General features: G+C 43.1%; 1 protein-coding gene across 1 annotated transcript; it reads left to right on the plus strand.

Moving 5' to 3' along the window:
- The first annotated feature begins 1,591 nt into the window (after positions 1-1,591).
- On the plus strand, positions 1,592-20,970 carry CASS4 (Cas scaffolding protein family member 4). The gene is made up of 6 exons (XM_008948468.1): positions 1,592-1,603; positions 10,842-11,270; positions 14,366-14,470; positions 15,320-15,469; positions 17,684-19,018; positions 20,557-20,970. Exons 1-6 carry the CDS (start codon positions 1,592-1,594, stop codon positions 20,968-20,970), a joined length of 2,445 nt encoding a protein of 814 aa, XP_008946716.1.
- Positions 20,971-21,600: the final 630 nt, after the last annotated feature.

A 21,600-nucleotide genomic window follows, 5' to 3' on the forward strand; every position in this document is an offset into this window, starting at 1 on the left:
ATGCAGTTGGGTGGAAGCGGACTCAGTGCCCAGCTTTCCTGGGAAATCCTAGAGGTAAAACTCCGTATGTCATGGGAAAAACAGTCTCGACCTAGAGAATTTTCACCTCTTTTAATTTATTGCCAGTTAGCACAAACTTCTAATCACTGATTCCAGTGATTGAGAAAGAACAAACCATGAAAATTAAGCAAGCGCTTATGTAAGCACCTTTCCACCCCCTTCCTAGTTTCAGCTTGCCTTATTCTTTTGGAGGTACGCTTGGTCTGCCCCAGACCCTTCAGGGAGGTGGGGGTGGCTCAGGAGGTTGGGGCTGGACGAGGAGTTCTCTGCCTGCTGCTGCTATGTGATTATTTCCCATTTTCCCCCACTCCTCCGTGCCCCTGTCCCCGCCCCAGCATGGCAGCAGTCCTGTCGGGGATTCACTCAAAAGAACATTTCACTGTATTTGAGAGTAGATTTGTGGCCACAACTTGTGGCTTTGTTACTTGCATTTCTGGATCACATCACATGCTGGTAGCACCTGAAAAATTCCAGGGCAGTAAGTGAACAGCTGGTTTTTATCTTCTGCATGAAGTGGAGTGTTCAAACCAGTAAAACTGATGGTTGTAATATGGGGGGGGGGGGGGGGAAAGTCAAAGAAAGCCCCCGGAGGCATTCAGATGAGCTGCTTTGTGCCAGGAATTCTTTCCCGTTTGGACAATTGCATTAGCTGTTTCTCTGCTCCCAGCCCAGAGATGTAGATCTTCTTGAGAAGTGAGTGTCTAATTTAATCTTGAAGCTACCATGGAAAGAGGAAGGAAAAGACTTTTTGCCAGAGAAAAGGCAATGTGTACAAAGGCAAAACCAGCATAAGTTTGCAAACCCCAAGACACTCACAAGCACAAAGCAGTAAAACCTGTACACTTGCATAAGCATAACCTGGGCAGAGCTGCTGCTGAGCAAATAGGAACTATGAATAATTTTAAATATCAGTATTATTTAATAATAATAAAAATTTGGGGAAAAAAAAAATAAACAAAGCTGCAGTTAATATTTAGCTTTCCTCCCCAGGTTTTCTGCCTCTGAAGAGTGAGGTTACTTTGCAATGATTTCCATAGCGACAAAGGAGATCTGCTCAGTTTTCTAGAGATGTGAACATGAAAAATTTGAAGTATATAAAAACATTTTTAAGTTAAAAAAAAAAAGGAGCAAAAAATTATGCTGAAGAAATGCTTTAAAATCCAACCCTCGTGCTCTGGTTCAGCTCCAGTGCCCCATTGAGATGCAGTTGCAGAGCAGGCATAGTCCCGGGGGCGGGTGCGGGGGGGACATCTGTGTGTCCTACACCAGGCTCTCCTTAGCATTGCCAGCTGCAGGCCAATTGCACCATGGAGCTAATTGTGCTACGTAATTAGCTTCCCTCGTTCCCAATAGCTGCGCTCCTCTGGGGCTCCCAGGCAGGGCAGCAGGAGGTGGGAGGAGGCTGAGCATTTGCTCTTCAGGCTTCTAGCCAGACCCTCCAGTGCTGCTGCCTGTTCTGCTGGGCTGGGCTAGTGGAGACCTCATCCTCCTCCTTAGGCGATGGAGTAACAGGGAAGCAGGAGACAGCAAAATGAAGGTCAGTGTAAGTACTAGTTTATTTTATTTCTGTTGCAGTTAATTTAATGGCTTATTTAACTGGTAGTGCCTGTGGTGTAAGATCTGTCAGGGTCCCTTTTCAGAGCATGTTAGTGATCTTGTGTGCACCCTACTAACAGAGCACAGGGTCTTAATTTTTAACATACAGTCCAAGTTAAGGTGGGGGGGGAAAAAAGCTTTATCAAGCACAGCATTATGGTTAAGAAGGGTAAGGTTTTGTGCCATGCATATTAAGTAATAATATGCCCTATTAAAAAAAATTACCATGACTGAATGGCCCTGGCTGGCCCTTCAGATACCCCTGGTCTTCCCCATTTTCTTGGAAATAATGACCTTAAATGATTAATACTTGACCTATATATTTTTTCTAAAAAAAGATGGCATTTTTTTCACCAATCACTAGAAAATGAGTAATGGAAATTTTTTTTACAGCTCGAGCCACTGTTTTTGATGAAGAAAGCACCAATTTCAATCTGAGTTATGTGGGCCTGGGAAGGTCTGTGCACTCCAGGATAACGATTGACCGTGTCCTGCAGTGCTCCTTGCTGAGAGAGCTGAAGCCTAGAAAAGGGAAGGAGTGGTGGCAGTGTTCATTTTTAGGAAAAATTGCGAGGAGGGAGGAATAAGTGGATGGATCAAATCCATTTTATAGTCATGTGCTCGTGGTTTTGCCCAGACTCTGAGCACAGCATGCACACAGATGCTGAGCACCAGCTTGCTTTGTGCTAAGCAGAATTACCTTGGCTGTGGAGCTCCCTGCATCTTTCAGCCCCAGGTTCCAGCTGATCTCTGGCAGCTGGGACTCGGGCAGGGTCCCCAGTGTCAGGGGAAGGGACAGCGACCAGCTGTCATGGGGGTGCACGGTATGGCAAGGGCAGGTGAAAAAAAACATCCACTTCTTTTCTGAGAAATATTAAAACTTCAGATAAATGTGACTTTGGCCAAAAGGGTAGTCTTAAAAAAGAACTAATGTTTTGGGGCAGATAACTGCAACGAGAGAGCTGGAGGAAGCAGCAGCCTTCGGGAGCTGTGGTTTTGCTGCTGATTCATTATGAATCAAAGAACAGCCACCCCGAGCCTCTGCCACCTCGGCTGTTGTCACTCCTGCCACGTCCAGGGAGGCGGCAGAAGCTGCGCCGCAGGTCAGATGGGAAGCAGGGACAGCATCCTGCCGTGTCGTGCACCCAGGAGGGAGAACATACAGCAGTCGCTGACTGCAAAGGGGAAATTCACGAGCTGCTCCTGACAACCTGTCCTAGGGATTTTTGCCTGTTCCCTGGGCAGGCAGAGGAAGGAGAGCAAGGACTCTGCTATAGTGAGTCTCTGTGAAGCATCTGTGGCTTAGGAGGCAGAAGAAGAAAATTGGTACTCATCAGGACATTTGATTTCTTTAAATCAGTGTTTGGAAATAGATGTTGTAGTAAAATGTAACCAAGATACTGAAAGGTTTAGAAAGTCAAAAAAAAAAGTAATTTGGTGCGTATGGGTGAAAACCTGGATAGTAGGAAGAGGCAACGCCCAGAAATGCAGAAACATTCAGCTTTTTAAATATCAGTAAATGGCAACTTATTTTTCCTTGAACTTGGCCATAAGAACACACATGCAAAAATGTGATGAATGGGAATGAAATCCTCATCACTCTGAAAACAGTGGAGGTGTTCTGTTGGTTTTAATACAGCTAGAGTTTGATGAACAACATTTGTGGAGAAGAGACGGTTTGGGGAAAATTAACATAACTGGCTTTAATTCCCACCCCTGCATCACTGACTAATGTGAAGCTGCAAAATTTCTAAGTGGCTCTGCGTCAAGTTTAAAAATAGGTTATACTTTATCAAAAACTGATTTGATCATTCAGAATTTAAGACCTGATGATTAGCACCTAGTTCAACCCTTAAAAAATAAATTAACCCTTGAATAGGCAACAAAAGCAATTCCTGGCATTCATTTCTTGTTGAAACCTGTACAAAAAGATCTGAAACTTCTGTGTAACAAGAACACTTATTTTCCAAAATACACAAACAAAAAGTACAGTAGAAGGATGTCCTGCATGCTACAGAAAATGTTACACACCAAGCAGGATGTGCAAGTCCCATGGCAAGAAGGAAGCTACACACATGTAGAGAAAGAGCTGAGCATTTAAGGTAAATTCTTCTTTCTTCAGTGAATGTTGATCACATGAACTCTTTCTAAACTTAGACTGAAATTTTTAAACAAAGCCTTAAATTGACTCAACTCGGTCTAGCATTTAAAAGGGTCTTCTCTGGGAAGCCTGTTCCCAGCTAAGGGGGCAGTGGAGAATGTTTATTTCTCCAGCTTTGTTTGGAGGTGAAGAGATTAACTGGAAACAGTTCTGTAAACATGTCAGAGGGTGTCACTGATGCATGAACATAACTGTTTAGCAAACATAAACTGCTGCCTTTCCTTGTATCTTTTCCTTCTCAGATATTTGAAGTCCCATTTTCCTGCAGTAGAAGTGCTTACAGATTTTTTTTTTGATGTGCAGAATGCCACTGAAAAGTATTTGTCTTCATCTACAAAAGACATTCTTGAGCTTAAAACTATATTTTTTTATTCTTTTTATTATTTTAATAATATATCACATGAAATAATACATAGTGAAATGGAGTTTCTGAATACAAACTGAGTGGGAAGGTGGAGGAAGTAGAGGAATTATTCTAGCAGACTTGCAGGGAAGATGCTCAAATTATCATTTGATCATGAAGGCTTTTTTCTGGAAACATTTGCATATATTTTATGAGGGTGATTTTTTTTCTGTTGTTTATACCATAGGCTGAGGATAGCACTGGGATAGAATGGTCAGGAAATCTTACTGGGAAGGTTTTGCCTTAGCACAGATATTTCCTATGTACACAGAGCACAGATGTCAGTCTGTGTAATTCCATTGTGAGGTTACAGAGTTTTGTATTACAGAATTGTAAAATTATCATCTTTCCTGACTCCTAATTAAAATTTTCCCTGTCTTCATTAATAAACATGAGCTAACATCTTTCATTCTGAAAGCTCCCAAGGGCTGGTAGGTTTTGTAGCAGGAGCGTTGTGGGTAAAATACACAAACAGTAAAGATGTAAAAGTTCAGATTTGTAGGAATAGTCACTGTTGCAACATCTGATCTACAATTCAGTATAAGGAAGCAGACTTCCAGCTACACAAGAACTTTCCTCCACACCTAAGTTGACTGAATCTGTGTTACCAGAGGTCTTATACTGTAAATGCATTCAGTATGGTCGGTGCAATACATGTGAGTAATTAGCGTTGCTCTAACGAGGTCATGGACTCTGTTTGGGGAGAACAGTGTCTCGGGAAGAGGCTGCAGAGGACGCAGCCTCTGCTTTCTAGGCCTGTGCTCTGTCATCATCTTGTTGGAGTTTGCTCAGTGAGAGAAGTGACAGCACTGTAGCTGCGGTGCTTTCTCATGGGGCAATAAACTGGATTTTAAGATGTTCTTTGTCTTAGGAGATTTTTTTTTTTTTCCCAAGGCTGCTGACAGGGAAGAAGCAACAAATGTCAAAGTGGGGAAAACACTTTGATCTCATCTGTGTTGCTTTGGTGCTTATTACATGTTGGTTATTGTAAGGCTGCATTACTGAGACCATCTAAAAGGACGCAGAGCTGTGCCCAGCTGGCCCTGGGTGGCACGTTGTGGATGGTGGCCTTGGCCAGCTCGCTTCTGCTCCTCTGCTGAGCAAGAAGGAGTGCAGAGCCCGTGGTCCTGACACACAGCTCCCTCCCAGCCAGGCATCCCACCAGGGCTCTGCCATCTGGCAATGCAGGCCTTGTTTACACTTAAGGGCAGGTCAGAGATGCTTCTGCTTACATGATAGAAAGGGTGATTCTTTACGTATGTCCTAGATATTGGAAAGTGTAGATGGAGCCTGATTTCTGCCAAAAAGCCCCACGTTACATGAGCCAGAGCCTGTACTACAAACGGCTTCACTCCAGATCACTGGACATGGACTTAGTAGACCTTAGCTACCTGTGCTGTTGGGTCAAGCACTTACCTGCCATAAACCTCCTGTAACTTTCCTCTATCCAACTGCTTCTACCGTTATTTGGATCATAAATTCAGTTGGCTGAGTTCTCTTAAAAATTTCTCCAAGAATGGAATTTCTTTGGAAAGCAAATCGGACCAGATTTGGCATCCAGTGGTTTCTCAGTAACTGTTTCTTAACACAAGTAGATGGATCCCATTGGATGCTGAGCTCCAGGGTTGGATGCCAGTAAGGGACAGGGCACAGATGGGAGAGTGGCAGTTCCTTACATGACGTCACAGTGCTTTGCTCTACTTGGCATGGCCATGCCTTCCTCATGGGATTATTGCCAGGGGGTTAATTTCAGTGGAACACACATGCAACCAGTCTAGCTTTCATAACTGACCCAGCCCAGGGGCTCCTGCAGGTTTTTTTTCTAGTGCTGCATGTCAAGGTTTCGGCCATGGCAGTCCACTAGATTTATTAAGAGAGGCTCTCTGTTAACCCCTCTCGCTCCCCAGAGGGGAAGAGAAAGGGAATAAGGGAGAGAGACTTCTATGGATTAGGAAATTAAAACAGCTTTAATGAAATAAAATATATACAAAATCAATATAGAACCCAACCGCCCTGATGGCAGCTGCATCAGTGTCACCACTGATGCTGTGGGACAGGCACTGGGGAAGTCCCAGACTGGACTCAGTGGCAGATGAGGACTGGATTCAGGAGCTGCGTTCTGGAACTAGATGTAGGAACACAGGGATTGGGATTGAAGGCAGAGTGGATGGAGTTCTGTACCAATGCCAGCCATTGAAAAAGAGGCTTGACCCTGGTGAGCCCTCACTTTTATACTGAATATGACATAGATGGGATGGAACCCCTCATGGGTCAGTTTGGGGTCACCTGTCCTGGCCGCTCCTCCCCACAGGTGTGGCCTTTTACTTTCTGCATGTCAATGTGGGGCACAAGATTTAGCAGTGACCTTGATCTTGCGCAGGAGCAAGTACAAGCAAGAGCTTTTCTGCACACCCCGACCCTTGGTAGGAACTCTAAACATGGAGCTTCATCACTCTAGAAGCAGACAGTGGTTGTGAAAATCTGACCTTCACTTCAGCAAGGTCGGTGACTTAGAAGAGATGGAGCTGAAAAAAAAAAAAATCAGTGAAGAGAATTAGTTCTGTTCCAACTCAAACCAGGACACTGGGATTCAGTGCCACCCCCAACTCCACTAGAAAATCAGCTATCTTACAGCAAGCTCTTTGCTTCCAGAACTACATCACTGCCCAGAACCAAAGTTAGCTTGTTCAGCACTTGTACGTATAGCCTATAAAATAGCTAAACACATCAGCACCTGTGATGTTGGACATTGCTGTGGGTTTGTTACAGCTTGTTTTACCAGTATAAGGCTGACCTTCAACATCTGCTTCAGCATCCTGGGCTAAGGCTTGGTGAATCCACAGCTGGGAGTCCTAAAAGCTAGTGGACCTTATACAAACAGTATTGCCTGCATTCTTTTGGTGATAACACTGCATAAGAGAAATGCTTCACAATCTCTTCCACTCCAGCCCTGGTGCAGTCAGGTCCTGAGAGGCTGGGGAAGCAACCAGAATGCTTGGAAAGGAAACAAGAGATAAAGAGAGTGAGTCCTGTAAATAGAGGAGCAAAGGAGAACTCACAGAGCAAAGCAGAAAGACAGACCTGTTCCTGCTTCAGTGTTTTTGTGGAGATTAGAATTCAACAGAAATTAATTACTGCAGCGTGTGCTTGTATTGGTTCTTCAACATGCTGGTGTAACTTCCTGGCAGGCTGTGGGCACTGAAAACACACAGAAGAGCCTGTTCAGGGAAGATGATGGGGGGGGCAGGATGTTGGCCTGGGGCCTTCCTGTAATTTGCTAGTTACAAATTACTGAAATACTCTGTGTAACATTTCTATATGTTATAAATTCTTTCAGAGACTAGTTCCAAGATAAAAGGATAAACCAGTTAGATTACCAATGCCTTTCACTGCCCCCCAGAGTCGTACCTGTACCAGTGGGTGGCCTATTGCACCAGTGATGGGCTGGGACCCAATTAATTTATAATGATAAATTGATTTCTGTTGCTGTGCACTTGTGTAATACTGAAACTGAGAGTGGATGGAAAAGATTCTGTAACTCTATGGTACTGACCATGTGTCCTGAAACTTGAAATTTAATTTAGCACTGCATTAGGTGGAAGAACTCATTTTCCTCCCCCTACCTGCCCCCCATTTGAGAGCTGCACTGCCCTGCAGGGCTGACAACCTTCTGATTCATTCATGTTCTGTGGGCAGGCACTGGGGCCTCTCTCCATCATTTATCTATCTAAGGTCTGAAAACTTTTGGTTCTTGCCCTGTGGATGGGATAGGAGATGATCTATGAACAGATCTGTTGTTCTAGCTAGATCAGGTTTCCCAAAGTGTCCTATGGTGTTTTGGGGTCTTTTTTAATCCCCTGCTTGGCTTGCAGTTGAGATGATTTCAGAGGTTCCTGAGTATTCACGTTGCCTGCAGATATGAGTCCATGTGTTGTGATTTGAGCTCCACAAATCAGAGATCACCTTCCAAAATCTGAACCAGTGTTTTGCTTAGAGTTGGTATCTCACTGTGGGCTACTTGGCCACGGTGAGATGTTTGCACAACTTCACTGGCAAAACCAAAGGAATGTGTGCTGTGCTTCAAGCAAAAATACTTTTTCTGTTGAAAAAGTTTGTAACATCCATGGTATAAGTTTAAAATTTAGCTTTTTGTTCTGTGTGGGTGCCCCTGAATAGACTCCTCTCACTTTGCCAAATAGAATGTTGGTTACTTGAGTTTTGACAAACTTTCTGTGGAAGAGATTAGCTGCTGAATGGAGCTGAGACCTCCCTGTTGCTGTCACTGATCTGACTGTCCTCTCACTTCACTAATATGCAGCAAAGCAGATCTAGCAATGTCTAGGAAAAGAGATGAGAGAATAATTGGAAAAGTGTATCCTGCTGGTACCTGCTGCAGTCACGTTTTAATGTTGCTGAATGGGAAGAGTATCTCTTCACTCCGCATAACTTAGGTTGTAGTCTGCAGTGAGTATTTGCAGAAATTCTCACTGATGTCTACAGGCCAAATTCTGACCTAGTGCAAAATCAACATATTTACTGTAAAAAAGATGAGACTTGAAATTAGACTTGTGTAGTTTCATACCTTAATTAAGGAATTAGGCCAAATAATGTGTTTAGTAAGAAATAATTAGCTGAGGAACTGTCAACCTTTCAATGCTTTTTAAAACTATACTATGAAATAAATTTTCCTTTTATTTGTGTTAGTGCAGCTGAGAGGGGTGATCTTGTTGTCTAATGCACTAGGCAGGGGCTCAGCTGCTGAGTTCAGGCTTCCTGGCTCTGCCGCCCGTTTCCTGCCTGCCCCTCGATAAGGCTCTTCATGTTTCAGCTGCCCTTTTGCAAAAGGGAGTGTCCCTCTGCCTGTCCTCTTCAGCTCTGAAGAAGAGGGACTGTCTTGCAGTGTATCTGCACAGCACGCAGCAACAAGAGATCAAACGTTAAGCCAGATCTAGAAGTGTTGCTGATAAATAATAGGAAAAGTTAGCTGGTTTTTTTTTGGCTGGGTTGTTTTGAGTTTTTTTCTCCAAAATTGCAACAATGTGTGAAGCTGCATTCTGTGGTGGGATTCCTGGGGGCCTGACTTCAACACAGGTGGTTCAGAACATTTGGCATTGTCCAAATAGAAAGCAGACTCCCATGTTCAAGACTGTTTAACCAAGCTAGGACAGAAGGTAAATGGGACTGTTGTCCATCTCTGGCAGCTGCTGATGGACAAGCCAATGTATCATAAAGGGGCCATTGTTCATGGCCACTCTGATGAAGCAGTGCGTGCTGCTCACAACAGGCCCTTCTCATCAGCTGAGCTGACAAATTAATTTTCTTCTGCTGCAACTTCCAAGCCAGCTGTTGCTTTACAGCAAATGCTCTGGACAAAAATACAAGGCATCACGTTTCCTATTTGGGTACTATCTCTTTGGACATTACTTGCACTTTCTGATAAGAAACTAATGCTGGGGCACAGCCAGTGTCCCACTGACTGGGAAGCAGTCAGTCTCATTTTAAAGCTGAGAGCAAACGTTACCTTGTACTGAGAAACGCTGTGTCCACAGCTTGCTCTACCCTTTGCACAAATGCCTTGGGTGAATAAAGCTACCTGCTGCTGCTACTTTGCATTCTGTTAACTGTCATCTTGCAAGGAGTAACCCAGAATAAATACACTAAAAATAAAATGTGGTGACCTACACACTCATGATTACCAGAAATGTAAGGCTTTCAGCTGAGACGGGTAGGGCTGCCCTGTGCTGAAGAAGCTGGGAAACATGAATTTTTGCTGCCTGACAGATTTTGTGTGATCTTAGGAAAGTTATCGACTTTATTCTTCCTTGGTTTCCTCTCTAAAAAAAAAAGTCCAATAAGAGTACTCTGTGAGGATGTTGAAGGATCCGCTGGAGACAGTATTCAGGTACAGGTGATGTCTGTGTGATGCAGAGAGAAACACATCCACTGTTTCAGGTGTGCTAGTGTGAAGATGAGCTCATGAACATGCTGACCTGCTGTGAAAATTTAGCAGCTAGCAGAGCTATTTATCTGGTGGCACTGTGTGCAGAATTAGACGTTAAACTGAGCTAATGTCTCATAAATTGTTAGCTTGGGAAGCTCTGAATCAGTAGGATCCAACTTTCCAGTCTGGGCTGGACATGAACACAGTTAGCTGGAGTCTGGGTCTTCACAAGTACCACAGCCTAGTGCTGCTCTTCAGCAGTATTTCTGCTACTGGTGTTGCCACTGGGCACTTGTTAACCCCCTTAGTGCTGATGCTACTGAGAGGTCTGTCTTCACATGGCTCTGAGAAAAGAAAAAATTAGCCTGGGTTTTTTTCCTTTTCATAAGTACTATGTCTAAGTAATGAATGTTAGCAGTGGTCTTCAAGAGTATTGGAGGGAAAGGTGGTGAAGAAATATACTGGAGTGCTATTCCTCTGTATTCTGTTACTGCGCTGAACATAGCAGACACAGGCTGCAAATGTTCAACTCTGAAGCCAATGCTCTGAGAAGTGTTGTTCAAAGTGGAAATGGGTGGACTTGGATTAATTTTAAATTAAGGTGGAGGTAGTTGTTCTCTGGCTTGGTGTTTAACACTTGTTGGTGCAGCAGTGTAGTGCTGATGGTTTTTCTCCCCCAGAACACCCTGGCGAAGGCGCTGTACGACAACAAGGCAGAGTGCTCGGATGAGCTGGCCTTCCGCAGAGGAGACATCCTGACGGTCCTGGAGCAGAACGTCGTCGGCAGCGAGGGCTGGTGGAAGTGTTCCCTCCACGGCAGGCAGGGCCTGGCCCCTGCCAACCGCCTGCAGCTCCTCACCACCTCTCAGGCTGCCCTGCTGCCTCTTTCCACCAGGAGCGACTCCACAGAGTCGCCAGCTGGCCAACAAAACATCTACCAGGTTCCCTCTGTCCCCAAACCTTCCGTGTTGTCATCTACCTATGAGAAGATGGAGGGATGGGTTACCTCTCCAGCCAGGGTCTCCACCCTGCCTGCCCAAGGAATATATCAGGTGCCAGCCTTGGCTGCACAGGTGCTCAGTGAAAGAACCCAAAGCTCAACTAACCAGGTGAGAATATAAGCAGCTGTGACAGTAACAACTGTTGTTATCAAACCAGTCGTTGGGAGTGGGACAATAGTAAAGACTATTGGCCTGAGCATTTCAGTGGAACTGCAGTAAAGCCGTTTTAATAAATGGTGTTTAGGAAACTCCCATCAATTCTACTGCACTTTATAGCATCATGTGAGAAATGCTACTCTGGGCAACAGATGAAAGTCTCTATACTCTGTAGTCCCTCACTTTTTTGACAGTTTAAAGCAGCTGTAAAATAAGGCAGGAAGTAAGGAATATACCATTTGTTTAGAAGACCCTAGAAATGATTTACAAACATATACCAAAGTTAAAATAACAAGACATAGAACTTTTTCCTCGGATAGTCTACAGCATGTCTCCATCCAGAGTCCTCTGGGCACACATGGGGTCTTTGCATCCATCTGCACAGGAAGGTGATTTGCAATGGAAAAAGAAAAAAAAAAAAAAAAAAAAAAAAAACAAAAAAAAACAAAAAAAAAAAACAAACACCTAAGGGAGGTGTCCCTGCCCATTGCTGCATTTGGTTTGGTTTCTGATGTTTCCAGCAGCTCAGCAAGTTCTGAGTGCTGCTGATGTCCTTTTCTGCTACTCCAGGTTGCACAAATTAGCAGCACCTACTGTAGACACACTGGAGGGCACTGGGTTTGGCGTGGCCTGAATCAGTTTCACACTCTCCCACTGTGATTTTGCTGCTGCTGAGCCGAGACCATGACCAGTTTATATGGGATGAGAGCAGCCACCAGTCCCACCAGTTACAGAGGGGAATCGCAAAATTGTTTCTCCAGGGTTTCCTTCCAGCTGCCTGACCTGGCCTCTTCCTTCTCCCTGCTCCTTGCATTGGGTTTTCAAATGAAACATGTAAATGAAAAATGTAATTTGACTAAATGTTACACTAAGTGTCTTGACATAAAAAAACCTTGTGCTTCCTTCAGCATGGTGAGGAGGGATTTCAAGTACAAGTTTTTGTTCGGTCCCATGAGCTCTTCATTGCTCTTTATTCCATGTAAAACAATCATGTTAGAAATGTTAACTGAAAAAGGAAAAGGAAGGAAATTCAGCCCTGAACTAGATCATTTGACTTAAGGGACTCCATTGGCCAGCTTTCATCCCATTGTGCCACAGTTAGGGAAACTGAGATGCTGCTTCCTCCTGTGTGCAGACGGGTGCTGGACAACAGACAAACTCCTGACTGAAACCTAATTTTCAGCGCTGCAGCTGCACATTCAGCCGATGTGTACAGTTACCATAACTCAAGATCACACTGAGTAATAGCTACAAAAGACCCTTTTGCACTTCGTTATCTGATTTCTCTCCATTCCTGGCCCTAAAGAAAGCATTTGCAAATTGAACGTGAGATTGATACAGATTTTTCCATGCTGTGCAAGAAAATCAGGTTGAAAATGTCATCTGTTATTCTCCATCTGAAAGAATGGTGCAACAGAGGAGCTCCTTGGCTATTCCTGCCTCTCTGACATCTCACAAGTTTATATACCTAAGCCTTGTTTACTTTAATGGAGAAAGAAAGAAAAAAAAAAATCTCAGCCTGCTTTTATTCTTTAGAGGCTGGGATCTGCCTGAGCTGCCTCTTGCAGTGTCACAGCTGTTGCTGCACCAGCTGTGTCATGGTGCTCGCGAGCCGTACGCAGAGGCACGGGGAGCAGCCTCTGTGTAGGCAGAACGAACCACAGCTCTCCAGACTGCAGATCCTATGGGACAGCTGGCAAAGTTCCTGGAACGCTCAGCTGTCCTCTGAACAGCTGGGTAAAGCCACTGCAAGTCTTCAAGGGAGCTGACTGAAAGCAATAAACCAAAACGCCATCCCTCGAAGCCTGTGTGCTTCCACCCTGTAGAACAGCCTCATCACTTCTGCCTCATACACAGAGCACCTTCTTGCCTCACTGTCACTGAAAGTGCTTTAAAAAATAATAAAATGTGATATTCAGTGAGTTTCCTGTTTGTTGTTCCCTAAGATTTGTCCATCTGAAAAAAAGACCTGGGCTAAGGATGACTTTCCTCATACTACTTAACTTTTACCTTTTCTACTCAGGAAAGTCTCTTCTGCCTCGGTTAGCAAGCAGGATGGCTCCTGCCACAGAGGGCCAATGGGATCTGTGTTCACTCATCATTCCCTCTCTTCAGACGAGAGCCAAAAGCTTTCACAAAAATAAAGCAAGCAGTTGTAAAGCTGGAGTTTGTTCCTTCACCGTATTTCCACTACATTTAGTCACTACAACACTCACACGGTGTAGAGCACTGCCTCAAATTTTAAATAATTGATTGTAATAAAGCAATGTTTCTGTGGGTCAGTGACTTACAAGACTCCATTTATAAACCAGCTGCGGAGAGCCAGCCTAGACCCATTTTAAATGAACAAAACTGTGCTTTTGGGATTGATTTTTAAAAAAGCCAGCATTCAAATTTTAGTATCTCAACTCATTGGCCCACAGATCATAGCTCTTAAAATGATGTTTTAAACAAACAGGAGATTTAGTTTTTAATTGACCTAAATAATGTAATTCCTATATCAGACTTCTCTGTTCAGGTAGCTGGACAGGACAGCAAGGTAACTATGTTTACTCTTACCAAGTGAGTAAGTCTTTTGTAACTACAAAATAATGCATCCCAGCCCGTACCTTGTTGCTTCTCTTACTCTCACTGAATATGGCTTGACCTAATGACTCTGTAGGACTGGAGAAGTAGAAATTCTGCTTTTCTTTTTTTAGTTGTTCTGCTTTTGGGTAGCCTGAAGATTTAAGTGATAACTGAAGCTGGATTTTCTCCAAACCTTTTCCCTCCCTTGGTTAGTAAGGCAGAATGTCTTGGATTTCTATGTTCCAAATCTTATCTAAAATAAATCAGAAATGCTGTCAAAGGAGAATTATGGGGGAAAAAAAAACCATGCCTGCTTGTAAAGTCAAGCCCTGTCTATCACCATCAGTGAAAAGCTGAAAGGTTTTTAATCACTCAAGTGTTATTACTTTAGTGGTGGCCAATTCAGCTAAGTAACTATTAAAAGATGTCTGGAGTTTACTGCAGCTTGCTCATTATCTGTTTTCTTTTCCTCCTAAAAGCATCTTTTTACCCTCCCGAGAGCATGCCGGGCTTCAGCCCCAAACATCAGGGGTGAGGTGTATGATGTCCCATCCACACCGCGCCGGGAGTCCTTGTTCACGCGGGTGAGTCCTGCCGTGGCACTCCCCCTTCCCCTGAGACCCTCTACCACCTCAGAGTAGATTTTAGGGTAAATTCTACTGTTTCCCCGTTGGCCAAATTTTACAAAAAGCAGAAAATGAAATGTTTTTAGGGAAGTTCAAAACCCAAAGGAGTTTTGGTTTGAATTTGTTAGCCATTTAGAGAAACGCATCTTAAATTAAAATCTAGTAAACACTTCCAGTTTTACCATTGCTGAGGTCCCGGGCACAGATGAGTTCTGTGGTTTATCCATCAGATGTGCTTCGTCCTTGAGTCCTTTAACTGGGAAGATTTCAAGATGTTTACAGAAGAGGACAAGTACATGTACAAAAAGAAACTAAATGTCCCCAACACCGTCTGCATCCTGGGCAACAAAACACGAGGGGTTAAGTCTGGCAACCACAGTGCACTTGGGGCTTGGGGCAAGGGCAGTGTGTTGATTGCACCCACCACTGAAGCACCCCGTTACATGACCTTGCTCCTCATACTATGCTCCCCTGGGAGAGTGGATGTCACCTGCTTTCTTCTCCTTGGCAGCACCTAGCAGTGCAGTGTTGAGCCCACTCTAATTAATTTTTTATCCACAAGCTTCTCCATGTTACTCACATAAGTGGGATGATCCCTGCTCAGACCCAAAGCCAGGAGTGCCAGTGGCAGCTGCCTCACACCACCTAGTGCCTCAGCACTGCAGGGTGTGCTCCAGCAGCTCTCCAGCAGCTTGAGTTTGACCCATGCTGTCTAAACTGGGACCTGAAAGCCTTTGATTCCACCAAAGTCTTCCGTGGACTCTAAAAAGGATTGAAGTCAACCTGTTTTTTTTCCCCTTTGACCAGAGCGGTGCCACTCCGCCCACGACACGCAAGGGCTCTCTGCTGGTCAGATCCACCGAGCACTTCCAGGAGGAGCAGAGGCAGCTTTACAACATCCCGTCCAGCCTAGAAGATGCAGGAGCTATTGCCCAGAAAGACGCACCAGTGGGCAACGTAAGTAAGACTCACTGGACACAAGAGAATAATCTTTATTTGCTATGACACTGGGCGTGTTGACTGAGGCTTTGAGCAACCTGGTCTAGGGGGAGGTGTCCCTGCCCATGGCAGGGGAGTTGGAACTGGATGATCCAACCTAAATCATTCTATGATTCTATATGTGCTGGACCTCCCTCAAAGTGATGGCAGGGATAAGACCAGCACATCTTCAGTGCAGTGCTTTGTCCCTCAGATTAAAGAGACAAACACTCCCTGACTCCCAGGCAGTCAGGGTACCTACCAGGACTACCACTGGGTCTGTTTTTCAGACTGCAGGCAACTAAAAGAGGGAAGATTCAAACTAGATAAAAGGAAGAAATTCTTCATTATAAGGGTGGTGAAACACTCGTCCAGGTTGCCCAGAAAGGTGGTCAATGCCCTATCCCTGGAAATATTCCAGGTCAGGTTGATTGGGACTCTGAGCAACTTGCTCTAGTTGAAGATGTTCCTGCTCACTGCAGTGGGGTTGGACTAGATGACCTTTAAGGGTCCCTTCCAACCCAAACCAGTCTGTGATTCTATGAACAAGATATTTTGCCTTATCTTCTTATGACAGTGTGAAAAGTAAATTCAATGCCCTACATTCTTGAATCTCTGTTTGTAACATTTAAGCAGATAGAAACTGACTGTCCCCATTCTCTGCAGGACTATTCCACCACCTCTTTTGGGAGTAGAGCACACCTGGCTTTGGGGAGGGGGTCAGGCTTCCCATTGCTTCCACTCTATTTGACAAGTAACCATCCTTGAAGAAAGGGCTGATCTGAAATTTCATGACAAAGAACATGCCTCAATGTAAATTTTTTATTAGTTGAGTACTAAATATTTCAAGTTTCCTGAATGGTTTTAGATTCTGAGAGAATTTTGACAGGTTCCTTAGCACATTCAGGTGTGGGACCTCAGGGCAGACCATCCAGCACTGGAAGTCTGAGCCTTCCACGTTTTGTGGATTTAAAGAGAAGTGCTGTAGGTTGACAGCAGCCCCACCACTGGAGAAGCCAGCCTTGCACAGAACCTCTTCAGCAGTGACAGTAGGGCTAGTGCTGCCCAGAGCTGGGGTGCTGGCAGATGAGCAATTGCTCATTGGTGCTTGTGTTCCTGATGTCTTTGTGGCTGTTAGGGATTGCACTGACCAGCTGCAGCAGCCTGGGATCAGATTGCCTTTCAGAGACGTGGTTTATCATCGCTTCCAAAATAAAATTTTCTTACAATTTTTCTGTTCGTGGGCAATTTGGAAAATTCTGGCTTTGGTCTGAAACACCCTTCTGTGGGTTCCCTTCTCTCCCTTCACTTGAGGAAGGTTGGACTCGATGATCCTAGAGGTCCTTTCCAACCATACTAATTCTATGATTCTCACGTGTGTTTTCTGAAATGGGGAAGCCTGACCTGGCCAGTTCTTTGTAAAATTTTCATTGCATAGCAGTACCTTCAGATTCTTGTTGCTGCACACCTTTATAGTTCCTTGTGCTCTCTCATGCTTATGCTTTGGGCTTGTAAGGTAGCCAGGTACAGTTTCTCCTGAAGTGCCTCTTAGTATTAGTCTGGATTTTCTCAGACAAAATGTGGTCCTGAATTCTTATTTTCCAGCTTAGACTTCAGCTGTACACACACATATATTTTTAAGACCTGTATACATCTTAGCAAACCTGTACCAAGTGAAAATTTAAACTCATTGCAGTTATTTGAAAATAGTCAGTGGCATCTGTTGGTGATAGATACATATCCTAATTAAAAAAAAAAAAAAAAAAAAAAAAAAAAATGGGGGTAGGGATACTGGAAAATCAAGTGTTTTCTTATGCAGAATTTTATGCAAAATCTCCTTTGTTCTGTAAAACTGAGTGTTTAACATTGCCTATTAATAAACTGGCATTTCACTTTTCTTGTAGCCATTCCAGAAAACTGTGAGTCTCCCAGCCCAAAAGAGCCAGGGAAGAGCCTACAGATTTCACTGGCTGGGGACACTGCTGTATGATTTAATGCTCTGTGCTCAAAGTATTTTAACTGTCATAAGTGAGGCTTGAGCATTTTAGAATGAAACTGAAAATCATGGGCTGGCTTTTTTGTGGTGCAGTTCCATTGGCATTACTGGAGTAACACACATTTATGTGCTCAGAGAGTTCAGTTTTGTTTCTTGTTTAAAAACATGGTTTATAAATCCTATGTGCTCTGTTGCAGCTCTATGATGTCCCTCCCAAAAGAGAAACTGATGTTTTAGAAAATGAATCTCAGAAAAAGTGCTGGGGCCATTACAATACCTTGCCAAATCCTCGAAAGTCAGAATGGATTTATGATATTCCAGCATCACCTGAAAAAACAGCATTAAACCAAAACCTTTCTGGCCATTCCTTGGAGAACCAGGTGCTCTATGATATACCACCAGCCAGGTACAAGGCACTAACAACAACTACTGAAGCCAAAGTTGTAAATCCACAATTATATGATGTCCCACCAACACAACGGAAATTAACATTTCCAGATAGCCATCTTTATGACGTTCCATCCTCACGGGATGCACTCCTTTTGCCACAAAATGGTAGCTGCGATGTATCCACAGGTCTCCTGGAGTCAAAGACTGAGAATCAGATCTCTGAAGAGAATGTTTATGATATTCCAAAAGGTTTGCCTACCGCTGCTCAGACCAAGAAAGAGACGGAAAATCCCAGCGATAGTTCTGGAGACCAAGCGTACAGTGCTCCTCCACAGCTCTCAGGAGATGCCAAATTAGAACAAGACAGATTATCTGTTTCTAGTGTGGATAGCAGAAGTAGCACGCTCTCTACATCCTCAAACTCTTCTGCTGAGTCTTTCTCTATGTCACCATCAGAAGAGCCTCCCAAAGAAATTAAACTGGACCTTGACGTAGCCATAGAGACACTGACTCGATTGCAGCACGGCGTATCCAGTTCGGTTGCAAGTTTAATGATCTTTGTGAGCAGTAAATGGAGATTACAGGAACACCTAGAGAAAAGCATTGAAGAAATCCATAGAGCAGTTGATCACATCAAAGTATCACTGGGAGAGTTCTTGGCCTTTGCTCAACTCATGAAGGTAAACGCCTCTTACCTCACTGATAACAACCTCCAGACCAGAATTAAAAAACAGCTAGAAATTCTTAGGAACTCATTCAAAATTTTAACAGAAACACGGGAAGCTCTAAACAACTGTAACTGGTCACTAGAAGCTTTGGTCCTCAGGAAACCTCAAAACAACCCAGATGATCTTGATCGCTTTGTTATGGTAGCCCGCACCATTCCAGATGATATCAAGAGGTTTGTGTCCATCATCATTGCCAATGGAAAGCTTCTCTTCAGAAAGAATGAAGAGGAACAAGAAATTAAGCAATCGAAAGTGAACCCAGAATACAAAGTGGCAAAACAAATCATAGTGCCAAGAAGAACAGACATAGATTCACTTCAAAGAAGTACTCCTGATAAACCCAACCAAAGTCAGGTGTCTTCTGAGAAACCAAAAGAAAACGTCACTGAGGACTGTGATTATGTGCAGCTACAGGTCAGTAGAACTGGATTTTATTCTCTATGTTCTTGTATGTTTGCAGATATTAAGCTATTAGCACTATTTTATCTTTGCTCTAGTGCCAAATTCGGTTTGCGCTATTTCCTGTTTTCCAGATATTAGGTGAATTCAAGACTTTTCTGCAGTGCTAGATGACACCTGTAGAACAATCCATGATTTTAAGTAATAAAGAGAACTGGCATTTGAGAATTTACCCTGGTAGCCAGTCAGCACTGAGAGAAGAACTTTAGCTTTCCTGTTTAAAGTCATTTGAGAGACAGCTTTTAGCTGGGGGTTAACAATTTGTTTCTTCTCTTTTGACTAATAGTTCTCTTCTTGTGCGTTTTGTTTGTCTGACTCTGATGTGACTATTCAAGAGACACTGACTTTGTCACTTGAGGTGTATTGGAAGGAACACTTTCACAGAAAACTTTGATTTAACAAATTTAACTCTTACTGTGGATTACCAAATGGATTTTTTAAAATAATTTGTTAAAAAGAATTACTGAAACATCTACTAAGAATATAACTAACTTGGTTTCACAAAGAAATGCTGGCATATATCTTGCAGGATCAGACAGTAAATTTTTAATTGGAAAAAACCTACGGCTATTTCTAATAAATGATGTCCATAACATGAATTGACATCCATAACATGAAGGCTGCATAGCAAGGAGTGGTTTCCCCCCTGAAATAAGAAAAAAAAAAATTATATTTAAATATTTTATGTGCAACATTTCAACTTTGCTTTCATTTTGATTTGTAGCAGGCACAGAAGATAATTTCAGGTAAAGAAGTAGCAAAGAAGAGTAGAGATTCAAAACTAAAGGTATTTTTGAAAACTATTCTTATGAGGACTTCTAGTCCTTGGTTTCTGTGCTTGCTAAAATTCAAAATAATTTGCATTTGGACACACACACATATACAGAGCGACCTATTTCTTTTCTCATAATTTTCCCAGAACTAGTTCCTAGAATAAGTGCTGAAAACTTGTGCAAGACATTTGTTTTCCTCAAATTTAACGAACCACTCCAGATTAAGGTCATACATTTATTTGCTTGCCTTTGTGTATCATTTGGGATAAACCTGTGAGAGTTAATATTTTAAAATATCTTGTCATGCACTGGTGTAAGGATTGACTCTAATGTTATTGTACAGTTTTAATCATTCATAACCCTCATGAAGTCAGCACCATTAAAGATCAAGTTTGAATGTTTTGTATTGTCTGAAAGCTTGAGGTCCAGACTGGTTGATGTTCAGCTACAGCACTTTATGTGCTATCCATTATTAAAATTGTGTTCAGTTAATTTTATTTAGGGAAAAAAAGGCAATCAGGAGGAAATAGCACTTTGAAGTCCAGTACTCTTTGCAAAGAGAAACTATTGTGAAAGACTCCTGGGCTGGGGCACCTTGGAGACTATTAACTAACAAAACTCCCTGTCAGTGAAGAAATGTGAAGAATATAGCATAGAGCAAATAAAGGAATAATCATTATGCCACCAAACTGAGGTTATTTTTTTTTCACCTTTTCCCAGGTTTTGCCATCTGCAAAAAAGGCTGTAATTCAAAGCAAGCAGGACTCTGCAAGGAAAATTGTTCTCTCAGAACACTGTAAGCTGTGTTTCAGTGCACTCCACAAGGCATTCAATGTATTTACTAACAGTCTGAGCAACAACCAGCCACCTGAAGTCTTCATATCTCACAGCAAATTGATCATTATGGTGGGACAAAAGTTAGTGGATTCTCTCTGCCAGGAAACTCACGAAAGGGATGCTCGGAACGACGTTCTGCACAGCAGCAGCCGCTTTTGCAGCCTCTTGAAGAATCTGGCCCTCGCCACCAAAAATGCTGCAATACAATATCCCAATGCAGATGCCATGAGGGAACTGCAGGATCAAACTCAGGAGCTGTCCGAGTACACACAGCAGTTCAGAGCAATGATGGAATGAAGGAAGCTTTGCTGTTTTTACAAATTCTCCATTGTTGTTGCTCCTCTGGCATGTGGCGGGCAAGGGGGGGGTAAATGCAGCCCAGTGCCACCGATGTCACCTCTAAGAACTCCTGCCAGGCTGTTCCCTGGGTGCTGGTGGGCTTCTAGCAGGCGAAGATCCACACAACAGCAGATGTAAAAGAGGATTTGTAGTTAAATCTGTACTTTTTCCTCCATTGTTCAGAACCTGCTTGGAAATGTCATCATCTTAGTGGCTGGGCAGGAATGTTTGCTGTGTATTAGAGCAAAATTATTTTATTATCTGGCTGATTTCTTGATTTCTATACAGGTCAGATCAATGTTTTTTCCTTTTTTATACTTTTCTATTTGAGCATGTAAAGACTCTCTTTGAATTTTGGTGCACAGTGTTCTGTAACTTACGACATCCCATCGTTTCCTGAGGACTTTACTCAAAATTTGTAATGACAACTATTTTTTTTTAAACAGCTGCAAAGCTAATTTTTGTTTTTGATATACAAATGCAATTAGTGCATTGTGGAACAAAACATGGCAGGTACTTCACATAACCTAGATGTTAATGGAAAATGCTCCAGCTGATGTCTAAGCACAGAGGAAAACTGACTTGGAG

This window comes from Merops nubicus, unplaced genomic scaffold, assembly GCF_000691845.1.
Source record: "Merops nubicus isolate BGI_N331 unplaced genomic scaffold, ASM69184v1 scaffold15410, whole genome shotgun sequence".
Classification (NCBI taxonomy): Eukaryota; Metazoa; Chordata; class Aves; order Coraciiformes; family Meropidae; genus Merops; species Merops nubicus.

Excerpts from the sequence above, each read along its gene's own strand:
- CASS4 (XM_008948468.1), top strand. Across the intron at positions 11,271-14,365 it reads CCCAAAGCTCAACTAACCAG|CATCTTTTTACCCTCCCGAG; the intron begins GTGAGAATATAA and ends TCCTCCTAAAAG. Across the intron at positions 15,470-17,683 it reads AAGACGCACCAGTGGGCAAC|CTCTATGATGTCCCTCCCAA; the intron begins GTAAGTAAGACT and ends GCTCTGTTGCAG.